Source organism: Etheostoma cragini, chromosome 4, assembly GCF_013103735.1.
Source record: "Etheostoma cragini isolate CJK2018 chromosome 4, CSU_Ecrag_1.0, whole genome shotgun sequence".
NCBI lineage: Eukaryota > Metazoa > Chordata > Actinopteri > Perciformes > Percidae > Etheostoma > Etheostoma cragini.
Window position 1 is genome coordinate 3,657,865 of NC_048410.1, and position 10,083 is coordinate 3,667,947.

The 10,083-nt window shown below is 40.0% G+C and overlaps 1 protein-coding gene across 1 annotated transcript; it reads right to left on the reverse strand.

Annotated features, from left to right (window-relative positions):
* Window positions 1-2,238: 2,238 nt before the first annotated feature.
* apobec2a (apolipoprotein B mRNA editing enzyme, catalytic polypeptide-like 2a) lies at window positions 2,239-9,788 on the reverse strand. Its single transcript, XM_034868532.1, has 4 exons — window positions 9,312-9,788; window positions 4,711-4,932; window positions 4,092-4,400; window positions 2,239-3,130 (listed from the first exon to the last, which is right to left on the reverse strand). Exons 1-3 carry the CDS (start codon window positions 9,569-9,571, stop codon window positions 4,097-4,099), a joined length of 786 nt encoding a protein of 261 aa, XP_034724423.1. The 5' UTR covers window positions 9,572-9,788; the 3' UTR covers window positions 2,239-3,130; window positions 4,092-4,096.
* Between the last annotated feature and the right edge of the window lie 295 nt (window positions 9,789-10,083).

Genomic DNA, 10,083 nt, shown 5'->3' on the forward strand with positions numbered 1-10,083 from the left:
AATGATAAAAGATATCATCAGACCATTTGTTTACACTTGGTTTAGATATTGTTTTAGTCATCCTTATTTAAGGTCAAAGTCTGTAACTGCTATGGGCTAAATAAAGGCATCATCAGAGAGAAAAGATTCCGCCGAATGCGTGGGTGCAGACTTCATGTTTGTGCTGTGAGAATGCAAGTTATAACATTAATGAGAGAAGGGGAATTTTGAGATGTTCTGTTGGGTTTGATTTACATAGGTCCTGTATTGTATGTTCAGGCAAACAAACCACTCTCTTTAGGGCCCTGTGGTCCTGTTAGGTGTTGTTTCGGTATCAGACCGGTATCAGACAGTGATTTTTCCCTGACAGGACCCAGGACACATTTGAAAAAAGTTCTGACCTGCTGCTAAGCTTGTCAGATATTAGCTAAATAAGCAACAGCCCCTGTAGTGACCCCTTCATCTATCAAAAGCACGGTCACCATGGTTGCTGATTGATCTGTTTTTGTCGTGTGCAATAGGTGACCAAATGTTAATTGTTTTCAATACAAAGACAATTTATTTCTTTGCATTAGTTAACAGATTACAGCAACTTTTTTTTCTCTTATTAGTTTTTTTCTCACTCACAGACAAAAAAAAAAAAGTTTGCTTCTATTGCATCTGTACCTGAGTCCCTTTACCTCTTGATTCTGATACCTTATTGTGAACAGTGAAAATCTGCAACAACAACCGGAATTTCAACATGAACCAAAATGTCTCTTACAGCCTGTTTTGTCAAGAATGTGATAGATTCGGTCAAATGTTTTAAGAATGATGAACAATCTCCTGCTATGATTTGTGAGTGGGAACTGAAGAAATACAATGAATTAGACTTCTAGAGATCATAGAAATCAGTTTATTACTGAAAGAACAGAGCAAACAGGAGGCAGAAAGCAAACAGACAGATGTTATTTGGATCTCAACGGATGTTGTCTCTGTGAGCAGCATCTTGGTGGCGTCGTAGACACTTTCCAGTTACTCGCTCCTCATTTGCATAAAGTTGAACTATTTATGCAAATCAGGGGCATTCAGCTCAACTCTAGTTTATTACAATAATAAAATGGCCACCATGTTTAGAAATTCGGAAGTAGACAGCCCCACACTTGACATGTTTGCCCAATCAGGAGCAGCCATTGCGGTTGTAGGAGGATGTAGCTTATTTTTCTTTGCTTGTCAGTGGTCATTGAAGAAAAACTGATAACTGCTAGTGGTAAGCCAATCAAGCGTTCGATGCTGGGAAGCGGAGCAATCCCACGCCATAAAAAAAAAAAAAAAGGCCACAGTGGAAACAAACCATTAAAAGCCCCAGGAGCTCAGAAAGCTCCAAGTTTCATCTTTGTTAGTTGGGTTCTGGTCATTGGGTCCATTTAAAAATATTTGGTAATATGCACTCCAATCAAATGAATATTAAGCTTTTTCTTTAATAAGGCTGTCAGTCAAATCTCCCCGAGCAGGTCAGTCTGACCATGTAAACAGATATGTGTCAGTGTCAGTCTTTGATTTAACTGTCACGGTCATTCATGTATATACTACATGTGTATGCATACATTTATGTACATGATGTACCTTCAATGTGATCTATTTTTAAGTGATACCTAGAAGAGTTTCAGGAGCAGGGCCACACCACAAACGCCTCTTCTGGTAGTCATACTGTCATTCTGTCATTCTGGTAAAACTCACTCTGACATCCCTCCATTTAGTGCATGTGTAAGTCCTGAGCATTTGTGTGTAATTCAGGCATGTGTGTAATGTGTGTAATAACAACATTGAACATGAGTGAACATTGTAATTTCCGCTTGTGGAATTTACAAAAGATGCGTTAATCTTAATGAATTAATTATTTAATTAATTAATTTCTATAAATACCCTCCTAACCGTCGCCTCTCTTTCGCTCTCTCCCTCCCTCCCACTTCTTTTTGTTCCCGGGTGATACGGATACCAATCACAGCAGTTACCAAGTCAACTAATGACTACAAGCAACATTACGTCTCGCATTCCAGCGAGTCCACGCCTCGCATTTCAATCATCTTTTAATATTAAATTGTTCAAACGTATCTGCTTGATGGTGTGACTTGTCCGTTTTCTGTTGCTCTATTTGATAACTGTGTAACCTTTTATTGGTGTGCTATCTTGGCCAGGTGTTCCTCAAAAACGAGATTTTAATCTCAAGGCACTCCCTGGTTAAATAAGTCAAATAAAAAATAAAAATCAACAATTTGGTGACCAGAAGACTAAAGATATAAAACAGCCATTTTAATCCCATCAGTTTCTTACAGTGATAATCTCCACACAACGTATATCAGACCCGGGTTGTCTCTCACACAGAAGCCAGAAGCGCTAAATCCAACAGTCCAGGATACACCCCCATCTAAAGTGGGTGCACCCTAAACTGCTGAGGTAAGTCAGAGGTGTCAGAAGCTCAGATGCTGAATGTGGAGGAATGCTAGAATTGTGTACACAGGAGCTATCTGCTACATGAATGACATATCCTAAATATGAACATATTGTGTATTTCCCTTTTTTCATTTTCAACACATTCTCACTCCAAGCGTGTTAAATTAACACACCGGATCAGGTGCCTTTGGCGTTAGTTACTGATGCAAAAAGTCTCCTTTAGCGTAGCCAGTCTTTCGTCATCTTACAGCGCCGTGGACAAGCTGCTGCTCCGCCCTTTACGTCCCATTCAGACGCTAATGGATGATTTTTGCGTCAGTATTTAAGAGTTGGGAATGAGAACGGGTTGTTCATTTACCTATCCAAGGTGGAAATGCTCTAGCACCTCATGAAAATCACTGTGTGCAAAAAATGTGCAAAAAAAAAACAACATACAAGTGTAAAGACCCTATGTCTGAGTCCAGGACAATCCCAGATGTGGAAGCCAGATGTGGGGAGGGTCCTTCACCATGGCAAATACAGCGTGATTACAGCCTTCACGAACACACTAAAGCAAAGTCAACACCCTGACTCATACACACACAGATATTCTGCTCTCACAGACTCAGATGTACTATGAATACGTATCACTATCAATCAACAACAGTATCGACCTGAATCATCTCTTGATGTAATCGTAATGATGATGATGATTGCGGACACATTCCCAACTGGATTCCTGTGTCAACAGAGAGAAAGAGAGAGAGTTTTGAGTTAAAAAAAGACTCCCATGTAAAGTACTGTACATTACAATACAATGGTTAATGCCCCACTTTATTACAGTTGTTCTAATTGCTAGGGTTTCTGAATGAAACTGGGATCCACTTGATCTTCATCTTCGCCTTCTTATCACAGCAGAAGTCTTCTAACGTTGCAAATGTTCCCTTTTTTATTGGTTTCACACATTTCACACAGTTTTTAAAAACAGGTGACACAGGTCTCAAAGAAAGACCTGAAACAGTGTTGGATTAAAAATCAGCAATCAGTCCTACACCAGGTCAAAGCCTATTATAAGACAAAAAGAATGAAATGGAAAAATCTGGTGCAGTACAATATGTATGTATATATTTGTCTCTAAATATTTCTGAGTTTGGGTGAAATTCTTTATTAGTCCTTTGCTGAAGAAGGAATGACGTTCAAAAGCTGTACCATAATGAACGTCCAATTTGTCTTTAATGTTAGTGTGTACACCTAGTGAGTGAGGAGCGGCATCTTAGTTATGCCGCTATTGTTTCAGACTGTTGGGGGACTTCCTCTGACGCACTGAGCTCCTCTCTCCTCACTCCTTACATCTGAGTGCCTTTATGTCCCAGTAATGTGTTTTCATTATTTTCTCGTGTGGCACCCATATCGTGTTTGCACTGAACTGCTCCTACTATTATTTATAATCATAGTTCTACTACCCTAATTGTGACTATGATTGCTACTGTTTATCATCCCAACTGCTACAATTATTATGAATCATATTCATTTGGTTGGATAATCCGGTTTGTTTTGGGTGGTGTGAAAGCTCATTGGCACTCTGGTCTGAAAGAGTCTGTGAGAGACCTTTGTTGCATGTTATACCTCTCCCTCTCACTCTCTCTTTGCCTGTCTCCACATAACATTATTAAAGATCAGATTTTTCCTTTCACACTTACTGGGGTCACTGTAGAATGTCAGCCAGCTTCTCATGATAATACTCATAGTTATCTTTGCAGTCCTCCCACAGGTTCAGGGGTTCGTCCTCGTGCTCCACAAATGTGTCCCAGGTGTAGGAGAAGTCCAGAGGCTTCATCACCCTAAGCTTACATCCAGCAGCGTGCAAGGCCTTGAGTCCGGCTTGGATCTCTGGTTCCTCCCACTCAAACAGCCGAGCAGCAAAGATACTTAGCTTGACGTTATTCTTGGTCTTCAACATTTCCGCTATCTTTCCAGCACAAGCAGAGCAGGGACTGGAAGACACATACCTGAAAGGAAAGTGGCAAAATGAAAAGAAATGTAAATTCCCAAACAATTTTACAAATATCTGACTCGTTTTTGACAAGCTGGGAGTAAGACTGTTTTGAGCAGACCCTTAAAGTATCATGGATGTATCATATGTATGAATGGCTACACAATGTTTACGTTTATGTGTGGATTCAAGAGCATTTATAATACAAAATATTCAATACCGTCATGGAAACAAGGAACAAATTGTCCAGACTTAAACAAGTTTTTTTGTAATATGCCACATTCTCTGTGCCACATACCATCTGACAGTTTAAGAGAGGTATGTACCAGGTGACTGTGTATTTGAGTGCAGGATCGTAGTTTGGCAGGCACTGTGTGAAGAAGGCCTCCTCAGCGTGAAACCCAGTGTGCTCGTCCTCCAGACAGCCCCTTAGTAGCCCATCAGCTGTCCCGTTATCCACCAGGTAACACAGAAAGGTCTTGTTGCGGCCCGAGGAGTATTCCACGTTCTTGAACTGGAACTTATAGGAAAAAGGATCAATCCGGTCCCTGTGTTAAACAGAATAAATTGGAATGTTTTCTTCCCATTTACAACCAGTAAACAATAGTCTTTTCTCTGAAACACAAAGGAAGGCCGGATTTCCATCTCCTACACACTGGTCCCAATCCTTAATCCTGATTGTCCTTAATCGAGTGTCAATAAATGCTTTTACATCTACGTCTCTCGAAACTTATTCAAGACTCTGAGAGAAATAAGCTCTTTAGAATTATTTCAACACAAACAATGTATTTTACTGTGTAATTCCTGCCCCAAAAGCCTTTGATAACCACATAAATGCCACCCCCCACACCCTCTTTGTTTTCCCTGGCTTATTATTTATATTAATAATATATTTCTATTATTAATATAATATTATTTCTATTAATATTAACATTTGAGATCCCAACGTATCTGGGAAATCTCCCCGAAACCAGGTCTCTGTGTGATTCATGTGAAACATTAGCTGAGTTTGTTCTTGACCCTGGCACCTGAATTCACCACCAGGAAGTATTCAGTGTTTACCAGCTGTAGAGTCCTGGTGGGTCGCCAAGCCAACCCTGGCCAGGCCAGAAAAAACTTTTTTTTTAATGCCAAAAATAACACCAAATATCCATTGTGTTTCCCAATCAATCATTCAGCGTAACACTCCTGTGAACGACCCATAGACTATTTCTGAACACTTTTGTCAATTCCCTAACGTTTTTGTCACTTTTTCCGATGTTTTTATATATTTGTTTCTGCGCTTTTTGACGTTTTTGAAGCTTTTGTAGCGTTCTTTTATCATTTTTCTTTTCAATGCTATAATAATAAATTGAACCAAATGTAATGAAAGTAGTGAACTAATTTATTTATTTATTTTACTCGTCATTAGCGTGGTAGGGAAAATCCTCGTTTTGTATTTATTTGTGACAATTTAGGTGAAAGAAACCCAAATTTCTGGTATAGAAACTTTTTGAAAATGGGCCAAATTTGACCCGAGGACAACAGGTGGGTTAAAGAAATTGGTCTTTTAAATGCGACACTGTTTGTAAGGAAATGACGGCAGTAGGAGGCAAGCCAGCTTCAAAAGAGTCTAATTTTCTTTTGAAATAACTTCTGAGCCCCATTCGACCCATGCGCCAGGCTAACACAGTCAACCTAGAGGTAATCTGTATATACAACGTTCCACTTTCGGGATTGCTTCGGTGCGATAGGAAATTCCAAATTTTAAACTCCGATGGATTAATAAGGACTGTGGTTACCTGCTCCTCAGATCTCTGCAGGGTAAATCCAGACAGCTAGCTAGAGTATCTGTCCAATCTGAGTTTTCTGTTGCACAACTACAACAACTTTTGAACGTACACATGTTCCACCAAAACTTCTTGAGGCTTTTTTGTACTGCGGCTTCGCGCGCAGCGTAGCGCTGAGCATGGAGATTGAGATTAGTTATAAAATTTTTTAAAAAGGCAATAAACCAGAGCATGTTTTTATCCCATCTTTGAATACTGTGTGGACTAGCCAGACCCTCCTTTGCAGAGCTATGGAGGAAAGTCTGGCAAAGTGAGACTAACCTGGGGGAAACATTAGTATTAAACCTCAAAAAGTCAAGTTGTGAGTTGATTTTTACATTAGCTACTGTAAACGGACTGTATTTATATAGCACTTTTCTAGTTTTAACAATTACTTAAAGCGCTTTTACAAAGTACAGGAACTTTTCCCCACTCACACACACTGTGGCCGAGGTTCAGATAAGCATTCACACACACAAACGTTTAAATCGCTGCTTAAGAAGCACCTTTTTGCCGTAGCTTTTATTAACCTGGATTCTGATGTTTTAAAGTTTCTGATTGCTTGTAGTATTTTTTACACTTGTTATTCATGTATTTGACATCGACTCTGTTCAGCACTTTGGTCAATTGTTGTTGTTTTTAAATGTTTCATAGAAATAAAATCACATTGAAATTCACACCAACATCTACACTCTGATGCGCAACAACCAATCTGCCGATTTGCAGGCAACCGCTCTACCACTGAGCCACAGCCAAGCTGAAATGAACGGCTGACCATGCAAAAACCCTGGTGGGGTCTTTAAATAGATGTCAGGATCTACAGCAGGATTAAATATCCCAACAGCACCTGTTTCTGGTTGAGTCGAGCAAACATGAAGGATGGTGAGATGGGTGTCAGGTTTAGAGAGGGGGGGGGCAGGGTTGCAGCAGCAGGCAAAGCAAATTTTAAACCGTCTGCATGGCTGAGACTGGAATTCCAATGCACTATTATTAGACTGGTTATCATGGGACCCAGCTCTTATTGTGGCTCCCAAACATTTTTCTTCGGCCCCCCCCCCCCATATTCAAACATGTTCAAGGCACTGTCCATGCTTTGCCAACAGTGCAGGACCCCCCATTTTGGGAACCACTGTAACCAACCAGTACAGACTCCATCTCTCTCTCTCTCTCTCTCTGTCAAGTCAGTAAATAACTTTTAAAAATCTGTATCATTAGATGAATAGAACAATGTATGTATGGCCGTTTCTTGGCCCCCACCCAGCTGAGTGATTCTCCAGAGTCGGGTGTATCCTGCTGTTGCTCTTGCTCTCTTTCTTGCTCCATACTGCAAAACCAGTCTGCTTGCTTGTACCAGAAAATAATAAGGTGGTGCGGAAGCAGATATGGATGTATGATCAATTGTACGCAATCAAATTGCAATCACGTCTGAGCAACATTTGTTACAAAAGAAATTGATATTGAAACTAAATTCTGCAGTAACAAACACATGGTGCGTTTCATTTGTATTCAGAAATCGGAATTTCCGAATTCCAAGTTGAAAATGTCGATGGAGCGCCCCCCTAAAGTCGGATTTCCGACTCTGTTAATGGAACTCAGCAATATAAAAGCAACGTTTTGGACTAAAGTGGAATTTCTGCATGAGCAGTTGCAAACAGCGTTAAAACCCTAAGGCAGGAAACCAATACTGAAACAGCGTATATAATGCATACACTATCCCATTTTGTCTAATGAAAGAATGACAATGAGTCCCCTTCAGCATTTCTAGTTGTCTTTCCATCTCTCCTGTGGCCAGTGCATTGTTTAGATCAACAGTCAACACACAACCTGCCATCTGATTGCGCACATCCACACCAAATCATAAAAATAATCCAATTTAGAGTACATTAAATGCCTAATATGATTAAATAATAAAGTGTGTATAGTGTACACGGTACTCCAGTTGTGTTTTATAGTCAGACAGAAAGTGTGATAATATTATACACATATGAAAGGATGAATGCAGTGGGCTACCTTAGTGTGACTAAAAGTGTTTATAAATGCATTTTAGTGAACATTGGCATGCAAATAAGTGTCTATGTCCCATTCATTGTCTCGATGCGCTGTAAGGCCTTCATGCAAATGCATCCATTCTGCTGCGGAGGATAGTACCAACGTACATCTGCTCTGCTCCTGGCGGCTAAAGGGTGTTTATTCAGTTTTCTGAAAGTTTATCCTATCATATGAAGACATCGGCATGTACAGAATAGGTATTTTGAGAAAGTCTGGCCAGGAGGGAAACAATAACAATGGCAAAACAATACCAATAAAAGGGACAGACCAAAGTACCAAACCACCTGGCGTGTCAGGTTATTATTGTCATGCTTTTGTCAAAAAAACATTCCACTATACGATCACAGGTTTATTTTTATTTGTTTTATAAACAGCAGAACTTTGGAGACATGCTATGGAATAATGATTACAGTGCTTAGGTTTTTGTAGCTATGTGTTGCAATTGTTCAAGAGAACAACCTGAGATAAATGCTTACTGGTTTCCACATGTGCAGATTCACATACACAACATAGAGGGAGACACATAGAAGACGTCACACAAGCACCTAATTACGCTGCCAGTCTTAATAGAAGCATTCTATTAAAGATACATTTCTAATGCTTTTATTTTGAAGTACATTTTACAAATCCCCAATGATAGTCAATGGCAGTAGTTTACCTTTAAGTTAGTTGTGTTTTTATTAATTCTAAGTGAAGTTAGCAGTTGGTCGGAATCTATATTTGGACATTTTATGAAAATGCAATAAAACAACCCGCACAATGCACCACACAGATGTTAGGTTGTGTTATGTTGTGTTAGGTAAGTTTGTCACTTTAATGGTTCAGTTACTTGGCTGATTTGAAAGGAATTCCCTCTTAAATGTCAGACAGGTAACTTAAGTCACTGTAAGTGCTTCTCAGAGGAAGCATGTGGGATCTGCTAATTAGAGAATCTGATTCAGTAAGGGCAAAGGTATCATCAGCCAAAACTTTGTAAAGTGTAGAATGAGGATAAGATACCTCAGCTATGCACAGCCTTAGCTCTGTCTAGTAAACTGCATCATGAACCATACTTGGTGATGTGGACCTACCCTTTGATGATTTCAAATGGAGGTAGTTCCATTGGCTCAACCTGAAAATCTCCATTCTGACCGTTGGCTGCTGCACCGTTGGCTGCTGCACCGTTGGCGGCTGCGGCCTCAGCAGACGGGACTTCTTCATTATGCGCTGCCCCTTCTCCTTGCTTTCCTTGATTCATCACTTTCTTCACATCCTTGGTCTTTTCAGCCGACCCTTTTTCTTTTTCTTCTTTATCTTTTCTTCTCATTTGCGTACGACTTTTGTCAGCCATGGCGAAAGAACGTCTTTCTAGGGAATTTAAGAGAAGTTCAAAAAGTCTGCGTGGAAAGAGTTAAGGTGAATGCGAAAAAAGGCAAGGTGTAGAAAAAGACTGGGCAGGACACAGGAGAAGATCTGAAACAAAAAAATAAATGACTAAACAGAAGACAGAAAGGAAGGGAGACCAAGTGAGGGGGAGGAGTGGAATGGTAGCGAAGGCAGAAGAGGGCAGGGGGAGAAAGAAGTGCAAAGAGCTAACCAAAGAGAGAGAGAGAGAGAGAGAGAGAGAGAGAGAGAGAGAGAGAGAGAAAGAGATAGAGAGAGAGAGAGAGAGAGAGAGAGAGAGAGAGAGAGATGCTAGGATGACACAATATTAGTAATTTATCCATAAATCCGGCTGATTCAATCTGTCATATACACTTAGGTATTAGATGTTTACCATCTTTTTGGATGTTATCCAAAAATGAAATCTTAAGGTCCATGGTCTAATTTGTGTCAGTTTAGGGGTCATTGATGTGAAAAGGT